The sequence below is a fragment of the Meira miltonrushii genome (genome assembly GCF_003144205.1).
Source record: "Meira miltonrushii strain MCA 3882 unplaced genomic scaffold FA14scaffold_2, whole genome shotgun sequence".
In the NCBI taxonomy this organism is placed as follows: Eukaryota; Fungi; Basidiomycota; class Exobasidiomycetes; order Exobasidiales; family Brachybasidiaceae; genus Meira; species Meira miltonrushii.
In genome coordinates this window covers 2,502,941-2,526,728 of record NW_020289944.1, presented here as the reverse complement: position 1 = coordinate 2,526,728, position 23,788 = coordinate 2,502,941, and the positions used below count along the sequence as shown (strand labels likewise).

The 23,788-nt window shown below is 44.9% G+C and overlaps 6 protein-coding genes across 6 annotated transcripts; 2 read left to right on the top strand and 4 right to left on the bottom strand.

Annotated features, from left to right (window-relative positions):
- Positions 1-6: 6 nt before the first annotated feature.
- On the top strand, positions 7-1,782 carry FA14DRAFT_116530 (uncharacterized protein; the record flags this gene model as incomplete). The annotated part of the gene is made up of 1 exon (XM_025496180.1): positions 7-1,782. A coding segment is annotated over one exon (1,776 nt), but the record flags the coding sequence as incomplete, so codon positions are not given.
- A 69-nt stretch (positions 1,783-1,851) lies between these two features.
- On the bottom strand, positions 1,852-7,186 carry FA14DRAFT_44399 (beta and beta-prime subunits of DNA dependent RNA-polymerase). The gene has a single exon (XM_025502349.1). It carries the CDS (start codon positions 7,133-7,135, stop codon positions 1,901-1,903), a length of 5,235 nt encoding a protein of 1,744 aa, XP_025355890.1. The 5' UTR covers positions 7,136-7,186; the 3' UTR covers positions 1,852-1,900.
- Positions 7,187-7,507: 321 nt separating this feature from the next.
- FA14DRAFT_160670 (Pkinase-domain-containing protein) lies at positions 7,508-9,965 on the bottom strand. Its single transcript, XM_025498775.1, has 2 exons — positions 9,826-9,965; positions 7,508-9,111 (listed from the first exon to the last, which is right to left on the bottom strand). The coding sequence occupies exons 1-2, from the start codon at positions 9,928-9,930 to the stop codon at positions 7,684-7,686; spliced, it is 1,533 nt and encodes a 510-aa protein (XP_025355889.1). The 5' UTR covers positions 9,931-9,965; the 3' UTR covers positions 7,508-7,683.
- A 1,979-nt stretch (positions 9,966-11,944) lies between these two features.
- FA14DRAFT_44270 (uncharacterized protein) lies at positions 11,945-15,285 on the top strand. The gene has a single exon (XM_025502348.1). It carries the CDS (start codon positions 12,089-12,091, stop codon positions 15,155-15,157), a length of 3,069 nt encoding a protein of 1,022 aa, XP_025355888.1. The 5' UTR covers positions 11,945-12,088; the 3' UTR covers positions 15,158-15,285.
- Positions 15,286-19,142: 3,857 nt separating this feature from the next.
- On the bottom strand, positions 19,143-20,123 carry FA14DRAFT_111268 (SAICAR synthase-like protein; the record flags this gene model as incomplete). Its single annotated transcript, XM_025495941.1, has 2 exons — positions 19,143-19,269; positions 19,351-20,123. Coding segments are annotated over 2 exons (900 nt in total), but the record flags the coding sequence as incomplete, so codon positions are not given.
- A 1,623-nt stretch (positions 20,124-21,746) lies between these two features.
- FA14DRAFT_120626 (uncharacterized protein) lies at positions 21,747-23,738 on the bottom strand (the record flags this gene model as incomplete). The annotated part of the gene is made up of 1 exon (XM_025496420.1): positions 21,747-23,738. A coding segment is annotated over one exon (1,992 nt), but the record flags the coding sequence as incomplete, so codon positions are not given.
- Positions 23,739-23,788: the final 50 nt, after the last annotated feature.

Sequence of the window (23,788 nt, the reverse complement as noted above, 5' to 3'; positions counted from 1 at the left end):
GCAAATATGTCGGCGGCAACATTGTCCTCACTGTTGCCCACGCCACGCTATTCGTCAGTGGCGGAGGATGATGCTGAACAATCAAACAAGGGTCAATCTCAGAACGAAGAGGTGGCGGCCGGTCCATCAAATTCATCAGCTCTAAGTACAAGGATACCCACTTATGGCAATCGAGCAGGATGGAGGCCAAAGACAGCAGAAGATTTCGGCAATGGAGGAGCGTATCCTGAATGTCATATTGCACAGTATCCACGGGATATGGGAAGGAAAGGAAAGTCAAACGGACGTAGTGGAGGTTCATTAACATTGCAAGTGGATGGCGAAGGAAATGTACGATATGATGCAATCGTTCATCAAGGCAGAAGTGAAGGGCAGCTAGTTCAGTCACAGCATAAAGACTTAATTCCCCTACGTGAACGTGGTGACGAGAAAGATGCTCGACGTGATATGCAAAGACCGTCAGAAGAAGACGTTCGTGCCACAACCGAACGAACAAGAGCAGCATTAGAAAAGCTCACGCAAGGAAAGATAAAGAGTGCATCATCAAGAGCAGGAGCGGGACAAAAGCCTGGAGAGAGTACATACCTTCGTTATACACCTGGACATCAACAAGGCAACGCGGACGGATCCAATCAAAGGATTATCAAAATGACTGAACAAGCAGAAGATCCATTGGCACCGCCCAGATGGAAATTTAAAAAGATTCCACAAGGACCTCCAAGTCCTCCTGCTCCCGTTTTGAGAAGTCCTCCGCGCAAAGCGACGGTTCAAGAACAAAAGGATTGGATGATTCCACCTTGCATTTCGAATTGGAAGAACAATAAAGGATACACCATTCCGCTCGATAAACGATTGGCAGCTGATGGAAGAGGATTGCAAGATATTCAAATTAATGACGGGTTTGCCAAATTCAGTGAAGCTCTCAATTCGGCAGACAGGCATGCACGCGAAGAAGTACGTCAACGTGCTCTGATGCAACAAAAGCTGTCAGCTAAAGAAAAAGCAGCAAGAGAAGATCATTTACGTCAATTAGCACAACGTGCAAGAGATGAACGTAGTGGAATGAGTAGCGTTGCACCTTCGACAGTTGGGGATGATGATTCTAGCAGATTGGGTGCAGACTTTGATAGAGGTAGTCGCAGTGGTAGTACAAGTGCTGGACTGGGAGCTGCAATGGCAGGATACGGAAGCGACAGCGATGACAGTGATTCGGAAGATGAAGAAGCTGCTCGTGAACGGGATAGATTACGTGAAGAACGTAAACGAGAACGCGAACGTGAGATGCGAATGTCGAATATGGGAACGGAGCAAAGGGCAAGATTGTTGGCGAGAGAGGAAAATCGTGACATAAGTGAAAAAGTTGCTCTTGGTTTGGCAAAACCAACATCCTCGTCCGACCAAATCGATTCGCGATTATTCAATCAAGAACAACTTTCTGGTACATTTGGAGATGATGAAAGCTACAATGCATACGATAAACCACTATTCTCTGGAGCAGAAGCAGCTGCTGCAATGTATCGAAGACCTGCTGGAAAAGGCGGTGCAGATGATATTTATGCAAATGCTGATGCAGTAGAAGAGGAAACGATGAAGAATGATCGTTTCGGATTGGGTAAAACAAAGGGATTTCAAGGCTCAGAATTTCAAGAACAACGATCAGGACCCGTTCAATTTGAAAAAGATACATCTGATCCATTCTCCATCGATCAATTCTTGGATGAAGCTAAACGTGGTACGAAAAGAAGTGGAATGGAAGATCCAAATGCTAGCAAGAGACGGCGTGAAGGATCATTCGATGATTAACCATAAACCACTTATATTATATCTATAGAATTTTATTGCTTGCAATGATTGATATACATGAATGATGATAGAGAAAGAGATTGAAGATGAGAAACGATCAAGCGGCGATTTGAGTGCAAAGAGTAGGCAATCCTGTACCGCCACGAATTGGTCTTCCAACAACGATGTTAGAAGATGGACTTGACATATCATCCTTCTCACCAAACAGGGCTGCTTGTGAAAGGAAAGCCATTGTGGTCTCATAAGAAGCTTTTTGTAGTGGTGATGATAGATCTGTCATACCCGAACGTGAGAAGGGAAGGTAGCCACCTGTAAAGGTTTGGTAATCACTGATCAAGTGTAAATGGCGAGGTGAAACATTAATACCGTATGTATCGAAAATTGCACGCATTTCCGAAACGATTGCATTACGTGCGGCTTCGACACCATACGTATGCAATAATGCGCCGATATCGTTTGTATAGATTTTGTCCATATCAATGATTCCATGTCCAAAGTCCCACATGCCTGTCAAATTGATACCTTCAGCGGTCAACCGCGGGTCTGCATTTGGATCAGATTTAGCAGCATCTTCTGCTGGACACAAGATTCTATCAATCTTGGGAACTTCATGAACCACACTTGAACGACAAGCACGTTCGACGACATTAATCAGCAAAAGCTTGTCGGCCGAATTGGGCAGTTGCAATTCCAAACGAGCCCATTTGTGTCGCTTGTTATCGAATTGGAAAGAAGTGATGTAACGACTGGAATCCTGCAATTTGGCATCTAATTCTTGCACTTGGTTCTCAATGTCTTCATCCACGGCAATAGCGCTGCTACGCTTCTTCTTGCGACCAGATCCTTCTCCCTCAAATGCAGCATCAATACTTTCTTCAGTGTCCAATGCTGGCATTTCGTCATCATCGCTGTCGCTTTCTTCATCACCTTCTTCGTAGGCTTGCTTTGCACCCGCTTTCCTTCTTCGCTTGGATTCTTCTGTGTCACCTTCAGCAGCGTCATCACTCTCGTCTTCTTCTTCATCAGAATCATCTCCAGCGAAGCCCATACGTGTCTTTGCTTCAGCTCCCTTCTTCTTTCCCGCAGAGCGCTTATCTGCTTTGAGTTCAGATTCTGCTTCATTTGTATCGTCTTCTTGGTTTTCCGCAGCTGCATCTGTTTGTGCATCAGAGAATCTCTGACCATGTCCAATGGACTCCAATTGCAATTTACGATCGCGATCCATACGTCTCAGATCGGCCAAGATTTCTTCTTCGAGAATTGGCGCAAAGGTCATTTCCATTCCGCGCAAAATGTCAGCAACATCAACGTTGTACTCTTCCCTGCATTCAGAAATGGGGAAGAAGTTCAGTTGAATAGTGTACGACTTGACACGCTTGAAATCGGTTGACATCGTCTTTGCAGAAATGCGTTCGTGAACAATGGCGTTCTCGATGACTTGAGAGAGCAATAGACGGCTGCCATCCTTGCAGAATAGTTTCTTTCGTGCGAACTCGACTCCTTGCATAACAGGTAGTTTCATGATGGGCGTTCTGATCTTTTGAGAAGCAATGATAATTTCGTTCAAACGGGGAATACCTAATGTCACATTGGCAGCACCATGTCCTGCCAAGTGGAAGGTGTTGAGCGTCATTTGCGTCGAGGGTTCACCAATACTTTGCGCTGCTACCAAACCGACACCCTCGCCTGGTTCTGCTAAGCCACGATGGTACAAAACTTGATTCATCAGTCTGAACAGATCGCTTTGAACTTTTGGTCGAATGCTTGGAATCTTCGCTACCTTCTTTCCCTCTTCTGTTGCCTTTTCGCCTTTGCTTTTCTTGGTCTTCTGTTCCAACAATCCATTTGGATTCTTGTCAATATAGGACTGCACCTTGTTCGCAAATGTTTCTGATGTACTTCCAAGGTATCTGGCGGGATTGTATACGCTCGTTGCTGGAGCATACTTGTGGGGCTTCTTGAGTGCTTTCTTGGCATACGAATTTGCCTCGTTTTCGTCAATAACACCTCCCAACTGAGCAGGATTGTATCTTCGCATGAAGCTGGAAAAGTTTTCTGCTGTGAAGTCCATCTCATCAAGGTATTTAGACTTCGTCACATCCAGACCGTCTTCACCATACAAGAATTGAATGATGGTACCATCTGAGTTGCGCACTGTATTATCATAATGAACAGTGATACCTTCCAAATGTTTGATCAATCTACGTTGCAGATAACCTGATCTGGATGTTTTGACGGCCGTATCGATCAAACCTTCACGACCTGACATGCAATGGAAATAGTACTCTTGAGGTCGGATACCAGTCAAGAATCTACCTGCAACAAATCCACCAGCACGCAAAGAGGTATCGAAAGGTTTGAAAGAGGGTAAAGTCTTTCCGCTCACCATCACAGGTACACGTCTACCTTCCAATTCTTGTGCTCCCAAAAGGGCTGAAATTTGACTGAAATTGACCAAAGATCCTTTTGCACCGGAAGAGACCATCATTTCGAAATTGTTCTCTGGGAACACACGATATTGACCCTTGGGTAATACTTCATTGATCACATCCGTTCTCAAACTACGAGCGGCTCCCAACATGCCTGAATCTAAAGCGGCTGCTTTCCCGTCATCTCGTAATACTTCTTCTAGACGAATATGGAGATTGTGAGTATCGTCACTATCCTTGGGTAGACCGACAACCTGCAAAGCAGCTTCACGTCCAGCTTTGGTGGCAGCTTTAAGCTTCTCTCTTCGCTCTGCATCACCTTTTTCGCTCAAGAGTAAATCGTCCATTCGGCATGTGAAAGCGTTGACCTGCAACCATTTTGTGAACAATCGAGATAGAACACTGAGCAATTTACCGGCCATATCAGGTCCATACATTTCATATACTGCATGAACCAAACCATAAGCGCTAGCACCGAATTGAGCTTTATCCAAGATACCCGTAAGCAATTCACCATCTCGGAACAAAACTGTGCCTTCTTCTTCGTTTCCTTTTCCCCATAAGGAACCATTTACTTTACTCTTCGATTTCAAGTTAAGACCTTCTGCTTTGGATGGTTTGATGTTCAAAAGAACAGTTGAGATGACTTGTTTACCTGTCCATCTTGGCTTTGGCTTGTAAATAGCAGGCGGAAGAGTGAGCACTCTGCCATTGCCTGAATAATCATTCTCAGGTCGAAGAGCACCATACAATATTTGTTGATATTCCTCGCGGGTATAAAGGGTAGCCTTGCTGGTCATCCATACACCTGCGATAACGTGATCTTGAATGAGACCACGAAGAGGGTTACCACTAGTAGGAATCAAGTATTGATTATCTGTATTGCAGATATTGTACGATTCAGCGCGTGCAGCTTGACTTTGTGGAAAGTGCATGTTCATTTCATCACCATCGAAATCGGCATTGTAAGAATTGCAATTGGCATAGTGCATTCGAATCGTACGTTCGCCCTTCAAAACACGTGCACGATGGGCCATCATTGAGGCCTTGTGCAAAGTGGGTTGACGATTGAGAATAAGGATATCGCCATCCACCAAATGACGCAAGACTTGTTTGTTTGCAGGCGGTGTGGCGGCCGTTCTTCCTAATCCACCAAAAGTTCCTCTGCTCTGTCGAGATGTATGCTCTTGTGGTGTGAGAAGTTGATTGGCAAGTGCTGTTCTCTGTTCGACGGTCAGGCGACCGAGTAAGGTCTCGATTCCGTTCTCGTTACGAATAGCTACAGCACCGGGATATTTGTTCGGTCCATTGATGACTAGCCTTCGCATTCTTTCGATATTGTGAACGGTGACAGGTTCATTGAAAGTCAGCTTTTGTGCAAACACGGGCGGAACACCAATTTCGTTTGTTTCAATGTTGACATCGGGAGAGATGACTGAACGAGCTGCAAAATTGACACGTTTACCCATCATATGCTGTCTGAATAGACCAGTCTTCTTTTCCAAAAGTTGTTTGATACCTGGAGTTGGTACGATATTTCCCACTTTCGGTCCTTTATCGGCATCCATGAAACAGTTTACATCTTGTTGAAGTTGGATCAATGCACCCATTAGAGCATCTGATGCTTGATTTCGTTCCTTTGCCGATACATTCACTGCTTCTTTGGCTACCAGAAGACCCAAAGCACCACTCAATCTGCTCATTTCGATACATGTTCGTAATATCTTTGTCAATAATTCGTTCTGTGCGTTTTCAATCGTTTGATCGCCCATCACAGCAGCCGGTCGGAATCTTGTAGGTGTGACTGAAAGAACATCCACGAAGAATGTATCTGCATCAGCAATTCCATGTCTTCCAAAAAGCAAGCTGCAAATTGCTGGCTCGTTCTCGAACAAAAGACGTAGATTTGCTCTGCACTCCACCGGCGGCATCACTCTTGTATTATGGTTGACATTCTTGCTGGCCTTTTTCGACGCTTTCATTTTCTCTTCGTCAAAGGCATTTCCTGCAGGTGTTCCTCTGTTGCTTTGTTTGGCCTTTCTGTTGTTGGACGAGGAAGTGAGCAAGATTGGATCAGGTCTAATCGCACCGATGGCCTCGTTGAACAATTTTGCTTGATCCGTCAATCCCATTTCGACAATTTTCACATGTCCATCTTTACGCATCGTTGGACTGACTGCTTTGCAATGTGGGCATTTCTTCTTTCCTCCAGCTGCTGGTGCGGTGAACTTTGTGAATTGTGAAACGGTTGTCATTCTAGCAGAATAGACTGCTCCGGTCGTATCATTTGCTCTTCGTGCTCCATTTTTGACAGCTTGGGTCAATATTGAACGCACTTGACCTTCTATGCGCTTTCTGAACTGGAATGCAGATTCTGTGGATAGTCCAGCTGATGCCTTGTCTGCCACACCTTCTTCTTCTGCTTCCATATCCATCAAATCTTCTCCTGTCACATTGGAAGCTGATTCTAGCAGTCTTGGAGCTTCTAATGCTATCTCAGCAGCCTCTTGTACCAATCCGTAATCCAATAGCTTCAATCTAGCAATGAAAAGAGTCATTGGTATAACGGGTACGTTGAAATGATGACAGTATAAACACATTCCACGTAAAAGCGAGAAAACTTGCTTCATGAACAAAGGATGAAAGACTGGCGAAGGTAATTGAATGTGACCAAAATGACCTGGACAAGAGAATGAATTTTGATGACAAGTCATACAAATATCATCCCTTCTCATTGGACCTAAAGCTGGATCGTATAAACCTCCAACGTTTGGATTATTTGTCGTATCCAATAATTCCGGATTAACGATTTGTTTAACGGAAACATTTTTAATCTCTTCTGATGTAAGGAATGCTAATGAAGCGCTCCCTATATGGGATGCAAATGGACGGGTAACGTCCATGATTGCATCCAACTATCACCTTTTGAGATCAAACTTGGAGGTATGATGATGGAATAAAAAAAAGTAGAATGAATTGCTGCAACTTTTTTTTGGATTCAGTGGCTGGTCTAACTACACCGTTGAAGTGCCCAAAGTGTCGCGCGATTTCATTCTTCTTAATTTGGTCTAAAAAATTTGACCAAAAAAATTACACGTGAGCAGGGAAGACACACATGCATGAGCAAGAACATCTTAATGACAGAGAGGACTTCATCCAATGATCGCGATGAGTATCTATATCGCATATGATGATATATGTTCAAAACATGTCTGTTTGTCTTAGTAAGCAACGGTTTGAAACACGATTGAATGTAAAAGTGAATGAACTCATCATGTGGAACAAATGATGTATTATTTGCAAAGTACGCTGTCTGTAAAAATACGTAATAAAGGTCTGATGATTGATGATAAAATTACGAGGATCCATATATGATAGATAGATAAAATGAGGCAAAAATACAGATTAATTTCGAGAACGAAAGATGAAAGAAAAAGCTGTTGTAATTTTTCTAATCAACTCGCATCGGACTACCGGGAACAAAATTTGTCGGATGAGAATTTCCATGATCCAGCATTTGTTCAATACTTCCATCTGGATTTCCACGATTTCTTCTTCCTAATAGGGTGGCATTACCCATATTCAATTCAAATTGTTTCTTGTTACGAGCCGCTGAGCCGCGATCACGGGTGCCAGCCCTTCCATCGTAAAGTGCAGCTTCGGCCATCTTTCTATCAGCGCCACCGCGACCGGGATACTGTTGAGCAGCAGTTTGTTGTTGTTGAGCGGATGATGAATTGGAAGAAGAAGTAGATGAACTCTGTTGATGTCTCTGCTGTTGCTGTTGATGATATTCTCTTTCACTTCTTGGAGGCGAAACTGTTTCACCGCGTTTCCTTGCAGCAGATTGAATTTGTTCAACATCCTCTTCGTCTTCATCATCTTCATTCAGAGCGATTCCTCTCAAATTCTCTTGTCCGCCAGCACCTCGTCTATGTGCACCTTCTTCCTCCATACGATGAACGGCATATGTCACATCGAATGCTTCCTTTAATTGATTGATACCTGGACTCATCATCGCCTGTCTTGCACTATTGCCCTTCTTCATACTTTGTAGTAGAGGACTATCAAGTGGCATTTCACTTGCTTTTGCCAGTGCAATATCGGCTGAATTGAGATCAGGAACGGGATCTTTGACAGTGCACCACGGATGCGCCAAGAATTCATCAATGGTGAACCGTTTGGAAGTATCAACACATAGCAAATGTGTGATCAAATCTTTTGCCGAACCAGAAATGTCATCCCACCAAGGACTGAGGAAGGTGTAGTATCCTTTTGCGACCTTTTCCGTTAAGACAGATATACTCTCATCGTAAAAAGGTGGGAAACCACACAAGAGTGTATATAGCACACATCCTAGTGCCCACATATCGACCGATTTGGAATACCTTTCATCTTTAACGATTTCTGGTGCAGTATATCCAACCGTACCACAAGGTGTCATTGTACTTTCTTCCCAAACGACTTTGCTCAATCCAAAATCGGCAATCTTGACTTTACCAATTCCACCACCGCCGATGTCGGGCATGAATTCTCCTTCATCTTCTTTATCTTCGTCATAAGGTCTTGCTTTATCTATTTTGGAGGGAATGATCTTGATTGATTCGAAGAGTAGATTCTCTGGCTTGATATCTCTGTGAACGATTCCGCGCTCTTCATGTAGGTACCGAATACCGTTTGCCACCTGCAAAATCACATGTCTTGCCAAGGCCTCGCTAAAGTATGTCAACTTAACGATCTGATGGAACAGTTCACCGCCCTCTAGTAACTCCAATACGAGATAGTAGTGATCTCTTGATTCGGAGAATTCCAACAATTTGACGATCCCATCGTGCTTCAAGGTGCGCATAATTTGTACTTCTTTTAACACGTTTGCTCTCTGTTAGGGAAAAGGGAAAAAGTGGAAGGAAGGCAAATCCATTCCAATTGCACCGTTGTATTATTCAAAATGGGAAATGAATGCAAGGAGCATGGAAAGAGGCAAAGGAGAATGAAGGAGAGGGGAGAATAATTCTGGTCAGAAAAGTTGCTCTGGGCTTATGATTGCTGGGACATCGACAAGAAATGCTAGAGCGAGTACTAGGAAGCATCAAGATGTGGACTTAGAGCGTGGGTTACACACCATCATGAAGCATGCGAGGTATCTTTATCCCCTTGGACATTGGAAGACGAATCAAGATAAAAGCAAAGAAGAAACAGGGATCGCAACCACTACTGACCTCGGTGACACGATTCTTCTTCCTGAACTGTGGGTCCAGGTGTTCGTGTTCCTACCGAGTGAGACAGTAGAGGTCGTCGGAGAAGTAAAGAGAGACGATGGAAAAAACAACGGTGCAAAACGGCGTCGATTGAGAGGAAGTTCGAGGAAGCGTAAAAGCAAAAAGTTAGCCGGAACTGGCCATAATCGCGTTGACAGTCGGAGTGTGTGAAACGAGTCAAAACAAATTGACAAGGTAATTCATCGTTCGCAAGATATCAGAGAAGCTGGTCGTCATCCTCTCCTCAACTCGCAGGATAACAAACAAATCCCGCCGTACTGAAAATAGTCTCACGACAGGAAATAGAGAATGAAAGGTCGAAAAGAATGACTCACCTGATTGCTATTCAGCTCGTACTTCCGCACAACTTTGATGGCGACCTTTTGTCCGCTTTTACGATAGCGAGCTTTGTACACATTGGAGAATGCACCATCTCCCATTTTGCAAATTAGTTGAAAGCGTTCTGATAATCCGGGATAATTTGGCATCTTTTCTGAAGCAACCCTTTCTTCTTCCACAATCTTTTCTGCTTCTTTTGTAAACATTTGCGCTTCAGTTGAAAGTAAAGGCGTTCCAGCTGCACCTGTTGAGCCAAGATCTTGATTGCCTGTGGACACATGGGCTTGACTTGCTGATGCATTTTCAGCTGCCGCCATTCCAGGTGCTGATGGACCTGCTTGATGTCCTTTGGCTAGAGTAGATGAATCGTAATTCGTCTTTGCATCCGCTGGCGCTCCTTTCTCGTCAACCTGATAGCCTGATTCTGTCAAATTGGGCGCAGAGAATCCGGCTGCTGACCGTGAATTAGGCATTCCAAGCTGGATAGCGGAGAAGGAATGACGAGTTCGTGGCAAGGAAAATGAGCCGAAAGGATAAGGGGAATAAGGTGGAGAGTGAATCATGTCAGTTGTGCCGTACATTATTGAGAGTATGGATGCGCGGAAGAAAGAAACCAGATAACATTTCCAAGAAGGTAAAATGCCTCAAAATGAACCAAAACGCCAAAAGCGGTCTCCGCTATGCCTCCGCCGTCGCTGCCGTTCAATTTCGGATGCTTTTTATTCAATTGCAAAACCCGAAACAAAGTCATCATAGTCACCGTTCCCTCAGAATGCATATGAGGTATGTCAAGATCGACAGCTTTAAGGCGTATGAGGAAGACCTACAAAACACAGCACGCCCCTCTCGGTTGGAGGTCTGAGCAGAAGTTTTCACAAGTGCCAAGAAAAGAACATGCCATATTTGCGACTTCCATTTGCGATCATCTGATCGAAATCCAAAATGTACGTCATTTCACGAGATACTCACCTCATTTGATGCCGATTGTTGTTGTGGTTGCTGTTGTGTTGGTAGAGGAGGTAATGTTTGTTGTTGTTTATTTGATAAATGAGCTCCTGAAGACGAAGCGCTCAGATCCGTTCCATTTCCTTCACGAGCAGTCTTTCCGTGTCTGATAAAATTCTTGAAATTATCTAGCACAGCCATGGTAAATTATTGTTCCGTGATTCGATCTGGGCAAACTTGGACGTCGTATTTGTCGCTAGATGAATATGTGAGGGTCGATATCAATTTATATGAACTGTGAAGGACTCCTATCTCGTTCGATCAAATGGAGGTCGATCTTTGCTGTGGTCGGATGGTGATGAATCAATCCACTTCGCTTCTTATGACTGGGTTTTTCTGAAAGGATGATATACTCCTGGAAACGGGACGATGTATGCGCAATATTTGTAGTCTTGTTGTACAATTGTCGAAAAGCTGATCGAGCTGCAAATTCAGAAGAGATCTTTGTGCTTTGAGCAATACTTCATCCACTTCGCCCACAGGTCACCCTATTAGTCGTATTCGTTCTGGTAAGTGATAAGCGCGATGGTTATATGATGATGATGGTGTTAAGGTAGCTTTGATGAAAGCCAATCCTTACTTGACTTGATGAATGGAAGTGACTTTCCTTTGGAGTGTATGCAAGCCTGAAACCCCAAGATGTCGGCAAGTAAATGCAGTGTTGATGAAGTGTAACTGCCTTTGCATCCAGATTTGAATGGTGATGGTCCACTAATGTTTTCTCTCGATGCAGGTATTGAAGGCTATGATAGCGTAACCCTTGACAGGGCTCGAAAGGGTTATTGTATAAGTGGAGAAAAAAAAGAGATCAAAGCTACATGTTTATAACAATAAGATGTCAATGAAATCATCAATACGTAGTCTTGCGTTTAAAGTGTCAGGAACATACTCCCGTACTACGTCAACCAGAGAATGAAAATCGATCATAACTTGTCTTACGGCCGCAAGAGCAAAAGATCAGTCTAATGCGGGATTCTTGAAAGTGTGATAGAACGCTGTTCAATTGCCAAAACTCCACTTCTAATTCAAATCTCTTGCGCGCGCTGCCTCCCAAAAAGGGTTAAGGACATTGCTTTCCGCTTTGAGCAGAGTAAGATTCACGTGGTCAACGTCTGAAGAGGTTCGAGAAGGCGTACTTTTCCTCAGGACGTGTGAACAGCAGCTAGCGCGAAGAGATTAACAGATTGACACTCATTTGCATTCTTCCTTTTCTGAACAAACCATCACATCATCTACAAGCTTTCGATCGTCGATATGGTCATCTCGGGTGATGCTTCGCCAGAAGTATTGGCGGATGACTCAAGCTGGCTAGATACCTTACCGGATCATCCAATCTTCACAGCTCCCACCAATCACTCTGCAAAAGGGAAGACGCAAGATGATTTCTTGGCTGAGCGTACATGCATGGCAATACGCAATGTAGACGTCCTGGTATCGCACGGTAGAGAATTGCGAATGGCAAGCTTATTAGATTCCAAATACAGATCATCCAATGGCACCTCTTCTTCAACACACTTGAACCAGTCATCATATAAACACCTGATTTCACCTGCCTTGGACTTTGATATCGAACGTCTAATTATCAACCCTACAGGCAAACTTCTCGCTGCTGTTGGCTCGCATAAGGTCGCAGTTGTATTCTTGCCACGACCGGGTGGCCTAAGCAAAGGGGCGTCGGTCAGGGAAACCACAAGTGCACCATCTCAGCCGACTGGCTTACGGGTCAAAGCAGCAATCGTAGGCTCGTTTTATCATCATGATCGAATCGGTGGAAAGATGCGTTTAGCGGACGTACGATGGCATCCATGGGGTGAAATGGGAAGTTCTCTAATGATCATGACGAAAGACGGTATATTACGAGAGTATAACGTCTCTCTAGATGTGGAAGAGCCAGCTCAAACAGTCTCTCTACTTCCTGGACAAGCAAACTTGAATGATCATTTTCTTTCAAAATTCAAACGTATGAGCTCACGTTCACGATCACAAACTCCTGCCGCTGCTGCTGCTCTAGCGCGATCGAGGCGTAGCACTTCACGACTAGCTTTCGATGATGATGGGTCTGCATCTGATAATGGTCAATTAGATGACGACCTTGCAGATGAAAGCTTTCATACAGCGTCTGGCTCCATTCGTACTGTGGGAGGACAGGGAAGAACAGCCGTAGCATTCACTCTTGGAATTGATATGCGAAATCTATCTGATGCGAATGGTATGGACACTTTATTCTTGGATCAAGAAACCGGCATCAGTCCTGATTGGACTCCACTTACCATCTTTACACTCTGCACGAACGGCGACATTTATGCTCTTTGCCCATTTATGCCAAAGAATGCATCCATACCATCCTCTTACTTGCATTCGCTGTCTTCTTATGTGAAGCTATCAAGACCAGATTCCGTCTTTTCCGGATCGGGAGATGAAGGCGATCTACAAATTCGTTTCGTGACCTCGCTTTTGAAACAGGCCAGCTCTCAACATCAATCTCACCAATTCAGCGCCTCACCTCAAAGGGCAAGATCAGCTACACCAATGAATCTTGACACCTCGAGAGCTGGAACGGTGGAGCCGGAAGACTCCACAGGAGATTTAGGGCTGGTCAGTGTACAAGCACCAAGTTCAATGGTCATTCCAGCTCAGCCTCAACCACAAGGACCATTCTTGCTGGCGCCTGCACCGCATGAACTAAGCGAAGAGAGGGAATCGCGAGGCGCAGATCTCTTCTATACCCGGATTGCGAGTAAAGGCGAAGGAGTTGGTATTATAGGTATCGCTTCCGATGATGGCCGGATCGATCTATGCCTCTCAATCGAATCAATTTTGCCGAAATGGGCAAGCTCTAAGAAAAACTCGAAGAGCAATCGCAAATCCGCGCCAGTCAAGTCTGGACGTTATGCACTTTCAGATTCAGATTCAGATGAAACCAACTCAGATGAGGGGGAGGGAAACGCGGAACGACTGCCAATGTTATTTGTCTATGAATCGATCGACTTGGGAATCTTGAGCGCTTTGAAAGACGTGCAAGATTTCGAACATGCTTTGCGCTCCAATCCTGTTCGATTCGTTTTGGATCCTCTGTACTCCGACTTTATCTACGTTCATCACCTTACTGGCGCACATGTCATCGGTATAAGCCGGTGGAGCAATCAAATCGCGCAGGCACTGAATTCGGACAGCAGTACCACCGATGTGGCTTCTTCGCTTGAGCGACTTTTGCATCACAAGATTCCGTCAGACGTTGCATGTATTGTGAATACTGTTCCTACTGCAGGTATATTGTCTTACGAAGCGGCACTCAATCCGATTTGCAGTGTTTGCATCGTTAGCGATATTTACCTTTGCTATTCCTTTTTGGCATTGGCACATTCTGGAAAATTGGTTGCTCGTGAGTCGAATCTTCGGGTTGAAGATACTTTCCAAGACGCCGAAGAGGGCTTTGGCGGGGACGTTTCAAGAGCTTTTGGCAATGACTTGAAACTGGAAGATCTTTCTCAGGAGCAATCCAAGAAATACTTCACATCACTTTTGGGAGAAGATCCTTTTACGATTCCAGAACCATTTACATCGCTTCGTAATTTACCCGTCCAACCTCGCTTTGCACTGGGTGACAGCATGAAAGGGGAAAAGGGCAAAAGTGAGGTTCGCGTTTCGCCAGAGAGTTTACGTACACTCGCAACTACCGTTCAATCATTACGAGGACAAATGAGAGAAATTGTAAAGGGCGGTAATATCGTTCAATCGAGACTGGAGCTTCAATTAGAGGAATTGAAAAGGCAATTGAACAAGCTAGATGTTGTAGCAAAGTGGATTGAAAAGAGAAAGGGAGAGAAACAAAACGGCGGTAAATCAACAACGATCGAAGATCGAATGCAACGTATCCTTGAGCGTCAAACATCTCTAGAGCGCAAAAGCGATCGACTTTTACAAAAATTGATGGAAAGTCATTCTCCTGGATTGAGCGTGTATGAGCAACGTTGGTTGAGCGAGATGACCAAAATGAAAAAAGAGCTTGGTGAAAAGATCAAGACAAGTTCAAAAGATGCAGATGATGATGACGATGAAGGATCGACAGATCTAAGTGCACATATTCAAGCTTTGAGACATAAGTTGGATACTCTCAAGCCTGATCTTGAGCATTCATCCGCTTCACTTCGACATCAATTCGAGCTGGCATCATCTAGATCGTTTGGCGTCAATCAATTACAAGAAATTGAAGTGAAGATAGCACGAGAGCAAGAATTATTGACAGTCAGCAAAGACAAGATCTCCAACCTCAACGCACTTGTTCAACGTCAAATCCGGGCAAATTCCCGAGCGATTGTATAATATCACACTTTTATCAAATCAATGATGAGATCAATGAAATCTTATTCCAGACATTTTGAGAAAATTCGGACGATAAAAATAAAAACGAAACTATGAGATGAGAGAGGAAGAATAAAATGATGTAATGAGTGTGAGTGTGTATAATAAGGGATTTTCTTGTTTCTGTATCAGAATGGGGGTATCTTGAAAAGCAGTGATATCGTACCAAAAACTTCTGTCCGAGCAATATGAGAGCATACATGCGAGTAGTAGTCATCTATTTTGAGTCACGCCATTGAACAGCAGAAGCTGCTTTACCGGATCCACGAGGCGGATTCGTTACCATAAGTAATTTTCTCGTTCCATGTTTGGTTTCTTCAATCACTTCTTCAACGATTGCGGCAGGATGTGGCTCAGAACTTTGTTGCTTCTTTTGGGTCAAAGATCTGGCAAGACCACCTGCAGAACCACCCAATTTCCAAAAGGGTGTCTTGCCATCTTGTTGACCTTCTTCTGTACTTTGTGGTTGTTGTTTGTCCAAGCTTGCACGAGCTTCATTGGCAGGCTTCTTGCCCTTCTCAATTGGAGCTGGTTTCTTTTCGAGCGATTTTCTGGAAGCTTTGGCAGGAGTGGGAGGAGGAACGTCTTTTTGATCACCCGTTTCAATTGCAGCAAGGATTTCAGGTGGAATTTGAGCATCGAGTGCGCTGCCATCAGCATCGCTTGGTTGCGCAGCCTTTTCTTTCGAAAGTGAGACTCTCGACTGCGGCGTCCATTTGGCTTGTTCTTCTTCTTGCTTCTTTGGAGGAGGAACTGGTAACGACTTATTCTCATCCGACTTCTTTCCTCCGAAGCCCAAGAATGCCAAGCCGCTCTTACGCTTGGAGCTCTTGGCATCCATCGAAGATCGTGGAGCAGGTTCAGTCTCACTTGCTTCAACTGTTTCGCCTGATGGTTGACCATCAGTTTTCTGAGACTTTTCATGTGCGGGAAGTGGAATGGGAATAGGAAGAGGTGCAGTCGTTTTCGATGCCTCCTTTTCTCTTGCTTTTTCGGCTTTCTTTGCAACTTCTTCGGCTTTTTGCCTTTCTTTCTTGACACGTTCTAGTTCTGCGTGAGCTTTTTCGGCTTCTTCATGTGCTTTCTTGGCTTCTTGACGTGCTTTTTCGGCTTCTGCAACAGCCTTTTCAGCAGCTCTTTGAGCTTTTCGAGCCTCTTCTCTGATCACTTTATCATCAGAAGATTGCTTTGCAATGAGAGCTGAAGCATTTGCTGACTTGTCTGCTTCATTTTCTTCTGCATTGGACTTGCCTTTCTTCGTCGTCTTTCTTCTGATCAAGCCGAAGAAGCCGGAACCTTCTTCTTTTCCTTCGCCATCTTCTTTCTGCTTCTCGGCTGATTTGTTCTCCGATGCATCCTTCTCTGCAATGTCGGCCTTTGGCGGAGCAGCTTCGGTTTCCTTGCTCTTATCGTCATCCTTGTGACTTTTTGAAGCAAGGGCAAGCGCAGGTGCTGCCAAGACAGCAGCACCGGAAGCAAGTGCAATGTCCTCATGCTTCTCCTTTGAGGCTTCAGGTTCTTTCGTTTGCTCGGCAATCCGTTCACTCTTAGCAGGCAAGATTGGAGTTTCTTCTTTGCTTTCTTGGACAGGCTCAATCTCTTTTGTAGCGGTAGAAGCGCCCTTGGTGTGATCGGCATGATCTTCAGAAGACTTCTTACGCAAACCGAATAGACCAGACTTGCTGCTCTTCCTTTTTGCTCCCTTGGGTTCATCTGTCACTTCTTCGCCGGCCGGAGCAGCAGAGAAGGAAGAGCCCTTGTCATGAGTCTTTTCGTGCTTCTTTGCACTGACCAATGGACCAAGTAGAGCAGATACGCCGCTGTGCTTCGACTCTTCACCGGCAGCCTTGGTTCTTTCTTCTTCGATCTCATGAGGAGCGCGCGTGTCTATTTGACCACCAGAGGGAGAACCAGAAAAGCTTGGGCCAGCAGGATGATCGTCTTTAGATGATTTGGCTGTCTCAGAAGGCTGTTCAGGTTCAGAAGACGAAGGTTGTTGAGAGCGTCTGCCGGAAGATGCAAAGATGGTAGAGAAACGAGATTTTCGCTTTTCAGAAGTAGCGTCTGAGCTCTCCTTGCGAGTTTCTTTCGCTGCCTTTTTCTCTTGCTTCTCCTTCTCTTTTTGTGCTTCATCTTCATCTTCCTTTTTCTCCTTTTCGTCCTTGTGAGAAAGAGCAGCAGCAGCAGTTGTCAAACCAGCAGCACCAGCAATACCAGCCAGGATGCCTTTTTCGCCATCATCTGTCTTTTCACCTTCTGCTTCATTTTGCTTCTGTTCATCTTCCCTCCTTTGATTTCCTGCTAAGACTGCAGCTTCCTTTTGCTTCTTCTCCTCTTCCTTCTTTTTCTTCTCTGCTTCTTTCTCGGCCTCTTTTTGCTTCTTCTCTTCTTCCTTCTTTTGCTTCTCCGCTACGATTGCTGCCTCCTTTTGCTTCTTCTCCTCTTCCTTCTTTCTCTTCTCTGCCTCCTTTTCGGCCTCTTTTTGTCTCTTCTCTGCTTCCTTCTCGGCCTCTTTTTGCTTCTTCTCTTCTTCCTTCTTTTGCTTCTCCGCTACGATCGCTGCCTCCTTTTGCTTCTTCTCCTCTTCCTTCTTTCTCTTCTCTGCCTCCTTTTCGGCCTCCTTTCGTTTCTTCTCTGCTTCCTTCTCGGCCTCTTTTTGTCTCTTCTCTGCTTCCTTCTCGGCCTCTTTTTGCTTCTTCTCTTCTTCCTTTCTCTGCTTGTCAGCTAAGATTGATGCTTCCTTTTGCTTCTTCTCCTCTTCCTCTTCTGCTTCTTTTCGTTTCTTCTCCTCTTCCTTTTGCTGTTTCTCGGCTTCCTTTTCAGCCTCCTTTCGCTTTTTCTCTTCCTCGTCCTCCTTCTCATCTTTGTGAGAAAGAGCAGCAGCAGCAGTTGTCAAACCAGCAGCACCGGCAATGCCAGCCAAGATGCCTTTTTCGCCATCCTTCGATGTTTCGTCTTTTGCTTCTTTATCTGTAGCATCGTTCTGGACCGCACTTGAGCTCTCCGGCACAGGCTGCTGAGAAGTTGTTGCAGCTGTCACAGGTTCTTTCAAAGGCTCGTCAATCGTTTGCGGTGCCGTTACAGCACCTTCAGTAGAGGATATCAGACCTTCATCTGGTTTCGATTCAGCCTGGGCTGGAACTGCGGTCAGGACTGGCTCTGCTTTTGGTTCGTCAACATTTGATTCAACTTCCTTTCCTTTCGGCTCAGAGGGTTCTTCAGTGGCTTGTGGTTTCTTCTCTTGTGCACTAAGGAGGATGGATCCTGCACCAATAGTAGCACCTGCTCCAACTGCCCCCGCTAAGCCTTTGTCGAATGCATCATCTTTTTGCGTGACTGATTCGTACGATAAAGGTTCTTGTGCCTGTGACTTACCAATTTCAGGTAAGACTGGAGCGTCTTTGGAGACATTGGAAGGACGTGAATCCTCTTGAGTAGGAACAGCAGGCGCGTTGGTCGTAGCAACAATGGGTTTAGGCTCATCTCTAGCTTCCTTCTTGTCGTCATCCTTGTTTTTGCCATCAGAAGTACTCTTGCGTCCAAAGATTGAGGCGAATCTACGAGGTTTGTTCTCTTTCGACTTTGCTTCCTCAGCAGGCTCAGTCTTTGACTCCTCATTCTTTTCTTTTGCTGCAAGTGGGACAGCGGTTGCAATCACAGGGGCAGCAGCAAGGGCGGCAGCCTCTTCTCCCTTCATGTTTTCGGGTGATGATTCTTCTGCTTTTGGCTGCACCTCGATTGGCGCAACGACCGCATCTTTCTTGTCTGCCACTGCTGCAGATTTCGCCTTTTCATCAGCCTTCGACTTTCCTTTCTCGCCTTTAGCTGACTTTTCATTCTCATCCTTCTTGGCTTTCTCCTTCATTGCCAACATAGCAGCCGGTGCGGCAGCAGCAGAATCTTTCTTGTCCAAACCAATCTTGCCCTTACGTGCATCTTTTGCCAATTTGGTCATTAATGTATTCGTAGTTTGCAATCCAGCTAAATAGCCTTCATCTTTACCCTTACCAGGCGTAAAGGTAGCGTGAGCAAAGTCAATCAAACGAACATCGACTAGACGATCAACGTGATCACTTGTAGAATAGCTTGAAAGTTGCGAAATTTCAATTTGATCATCCTTTTGTTTGAGTGAACGACCTGCACGCGGGAATGACTTGTTGACTCTCTTTGTCAAGACCTCTGGATCACCTTCATATACGATCAACATACTTCCTCCTCGGACGCGCCATTCGAGCTTCTTGATGATGTCATTCAATTCCTTCAAAGCAGGAAGAATACCATCGCTGATGATGTGCTCTACAGCTTTGACAGGTAAACGAACCCTTTCAGCAGGAGTACTATTGAACTGTGAAACAACTTCAGCATCTGCTTCGCTGCCTAAACCAAAGAATGAACGCAAACCAATCTCAAGTTGGTCAACCTTGATACCTTTGCCAAAGGCTTTATCGACTTTGATCGTTTGAGAAGTGATGCTATCCCAAATTTGCCATCCGGTCAAACGAATGCCGGTAGTGCCACTTGTGGTGTTCTTTGAAGATTCTTCCATTCGAGTACGCTTTTCGACAGAAGATGATTCATCCCAGAATTGTTTTCCAAGCTTGAGGTCCAACACGTTTGCATGCTTGTACCCGCGAGTGAGGTTCTCAATGATGACAGCTCTAGTCGCAGCGGTATTATTTCCTTCATCAATATCGACAGTACCATGATACGTTGGCAAGAAGACCGAAAGACGTTTCAACAATGCCAACTGTGACTTGCTGGTACCTGTAGGCTGCTTGAGCAATGCTGCTTGGTAAAAGTCTGCTTCTGCAGGTAAGCAAGGCTTAACGACCAAATCCCCACTTTGCGTGGTATAGACGGCAGCATCATGTCCAGCAACTTGATTGGTATGGCTTAACAATTCACTCTTGGAGATTGTCTTGGGAGTTGGAACGATGGCAGAAGAAGGCTGAGCAGGTTCGGTAGCAGGTTTGGCGTTCTCGCTATCCTTTTTGATGGCTTCGACTGCAGCTGGGGCGGCCGCGGCTGCAACGATTGGAGCGGCATCTTTTTTAGTGGAAGTAGTTTGACCTGATTTGTTCTCAAGTGCTTTGATTTGATCTTCCAATTTTCGTCTCTTTTCCTCCGATTCTGCTCTCGCATTTGCTTGTTTTGCCAGAACGGCTTGCAGTTCTTCATCCTCTTTCTGACGTTTGGCATCCTCCTTCTTTCTACGTGCATCTTCCTTTTCTTTCTGCTTTTGTTCTTTTGCCAATCGTTTTGCTTCTGCTTTTGACTCTTTTGCTTTGGCTTTTTCTAGCTCTTTCTTTTCCTTTTCCAGCTTCTTCTCATCTTGTTCATTGATGGATTTTACTGGAACTGGAACTGGAGCAGGAGCAGTCGGTGCGTTTGCTGGTTCAGCTGCCTGTGCTGCTGATCCCTGTTCTTTTGATGTTGATCCATTGTGGGGGATATGTTCTTTCAAAGCCTCCACCACAGCATCAGCATTGGGCTTAGCGCCTGGCAAAATATCCTTCACTGCAGCCAATACAGCGTGTCCATGACCTTCTTGATCTTGTGCAGGACCTTGGATGGATCCATGAACGACTGGTCCTTGTGTATCGCTGACGTTTGGTACCATTGAGTGATGAATAGGAACTTCATCTGTGCTACTTTGAATTTCACGCACGGCATTAGCAGCAGCTTCTCCTGCTTGTGAAGGGCTCATACCTCCTCCGATGAACAAGTTCACTCCACCTGCATCGGCGGTAGTACTATGAGGAATTGGTTGCGCTGGCTGTAATGGAGTGGAAGTTACAGATGATGCATCTGTAGTAGGAATGACAATAGGATGTGCTCCACTTTCTCCATCATTGACAGATGTTGGCGAGGCTGCAAAGAGTGAGCGTTCTTCTGGTGTGGAAAGAGCTTTGACACTTTTATCAACTTTGCTATCATCGACAACTGTGACAGTTTGAGCTTGAGGTACTTTTTTGATCTTACTGCTTAGCCATTTGGTCAAGCCAGCTCCCCCAGCTGAAGAATCGGTAGCTTCCAAAGTGCTTGCTCTCTTTGCATTCTCAATTCTTGTAAGAGGTGTTTGACCATCTTCCGTATCGAGTGGAGTGGCAGGCGTGTGTGGAGTCGGCGCCCTTTCTACTGCTTCCAATTCCCCACCTTTTCCCCACCAGCTTTGCGTGACACTTTTGCTGCGTTTTGCATCTTTGAGTGCCACAGGTCGCAATGTTTCATCGTTGTGTCCTTCTGCGGCTGCTGCGGCTTCCTCTCCATTCGCATTTCCTTTGAGCCAAGCACGATAATGACCTTCAGGATCTACTTCTGGTGTTCTTGCGCCATCTCCATATGCAGGATTACCTGGTTTGAGTGCTTGAGAGTTCGATCCGCTACTTTGATTATGGTCTGTGGTGATGGCGACAAATTGATCATTATCTTCATCATCATCGTCATCTTCATCGCCAATTTTGTATCCTTTCACGTTGGAAGATTTTTGTTTTCCGAAACCCAAAGTGCTGCTAGTAGGACGCTTTTCGTGCATACGCGAACGGTAATTATCATCATCGTAGTCTTCATCGTCATCATCATTCCATTCTGTGCCTGCAATTTTTGTATCCCGTGCAACTCGTAAGCCTTGACCGGTGACAGCCTCCGTTTCATGTCCGATAGAAGCTAAGACAACATCAGCGTCAGCTGTTGGAGCGTCTAAAAGTCGCAATTCGACAGGTGAGAACCACAAAGGAACGATCCAGTAACGGAATGGAATCAAGAGAACGATGATAACCGGGAATCCAATAGCAGCAATCGTTTGACTGATTGCAATCGTGAGCGCGAAAAAGATCCATTGAATACCAACATACAAGGCAACTTTTGATCTTCTCACTTTGAGTAGAGGATCGTTATGTGTTGACATTCTACGATCTTGGAACACTGCCAGTGTACGTGTTGTGATTCCGTTTCCTTCAATACTACTCCAGCCTACAAGGATAAACACTCCGGCGAATAATGCTCTGGGCATTGTACCCAAAACCACCAATAAAGGACGAGTCATTGTACCGATGGTCAATAGACCGACGATCAAGTGACCAACACGATTCTCGACTACTCGGGTATTGGTAATGTGCTGACGAGTGTACTGTTTGCCTTTGACACCGATCAATGGCTTTTCTTCTTCATCGTTCTTTGGCTTATCGACTTGCTTGTACACAGAAAGCGAATCGGTGCTCCATGGACATTGCGGAACCAAACCATTGGGAGCAGGTAAACCAAGAATACCTGAAACGAACGTAGTGATACCCAAAAGGAAGAAATCCCAATGGAAACCGGCGGGTCTTTTGACAGGGAATGTACGTGATTGTGCCATGACTGAGCTAACGTTGTGATCGAAGTAGAAGAGAATCATGATCAAGAAGCCCAAAGGTGCACCAACAAAGACCCAACGCAATTCGATATTCCAGAAATCGATAAACCAAGATCGATCCATGGTCGGGAAAAACGACTTTGTGATTGGCAAGCGTTCAAGAGGAACACGACGTAGGCTGTAATCGGGGAAATTGCTGAAGCCGGTCCAGAAGATAATTCCAGCAGTAAAGGCAAATGAAGAAACGAAATAACGTATCTTGAACGGTAAAAAGGATGTTTGACCAACCTTTGATACCAAGTATACACTAACAGTAAAGAGAATAGCAATCGTTACACTGAGCCATCCGGTTGCGTTATCGAGCGGAGCCGGTTTATATTCAAGAATGAGTAGTTCGATACCTTTTTGGATATACACAATTCCCACGTAGAAGCCGAAAGTTTGACTTGTCATATCCGTAATAAAGCGGGTAAAGTCGCAAACGTTAAAGATTGAAACGATGAAGTGGAATCCAGCAGCCCAGATTAGTGACCAAGCCTGTACACGTAAATAGTCCATTTGATCTAAGCCATAGTATTGCACTACGATATCGTATTGGGTATAATTGACCAAGTTGATCAAACCTGTCACACCGACAAATGTTAGAGGTTGAATAGAAAAGATTGGAAAAACGATTGCTGCCAATGCAGAGGCGAGAATAACTTCATTGATACCATAAGCGCCGTTCGTACGATGATTCATATCCAAGACATAGGATATTGCTGGCATCAGATTGATAAAGTACATTCTGATCACGTATTGACCAACTGTCCACCAATTTCGGGGAGCAAAAGCTGATGTCCAATCCGTGAGGAGAAACGGTAGCCGTCTGAGAAGGTCGTAATACATTCCTCTAAACGGTATGAGTTCATACCACCAAGAACGTTCACTCCAAGGTTTATCGCCTGCAAAAATTGGGTATGGTTTCTCTTTATATCCTAGTTTGTGATCGTATTCGTTTTCCTCTTCGCTACCTTGTATTGTTTCATCCACGCGTGGTTCTCCTGGAGCTGCTTCATATGCACCTGGGCTATGATCGATGGCACCGTCTGAATGTTTTGGATGATTTGTTGTATCTTTTTCATCTTCTATTCTTGTAGCTTTATCTGTTGTTGCATGAATGCCTGGTGCTGGTGATACATTTGACATTCTGTTTCCGGCCAAAGTGGAATCTGTCATGTCGGGTTCCGCCATCTTGT

Coding starts and splice junctions, on each gene's coding strand:
- FA14DRAFT_44399 (XM_025502349.1), bottom strand. CDS start 7,135: ATGGACGTTACCCGTCCATTTGCATCCCATATAGGGAGCGCTTCATTA.
- FA14DRAFT_160670 (XM_025498775.1), bottom strand. CDS start 9,930: ATGGGAGATGGTGCATTCTCCAATGTGTACAAAGCTCGCTATCGTAAA. Junction 9,112..9,825: donor ACGAGCTGAATAGCAATCAG/GTGAGTCATTCT, acceptor TTTCCCTAACAG/AGAGCAAACGTGTTAAAAGA.
- FA14DRAFT_44270 (XM_025502348.1), top strand. CDS start 12,089: ATGGTCATCTCGGGTGATGCTTCGCCAGAAGTATTGGCGGATGACTCA.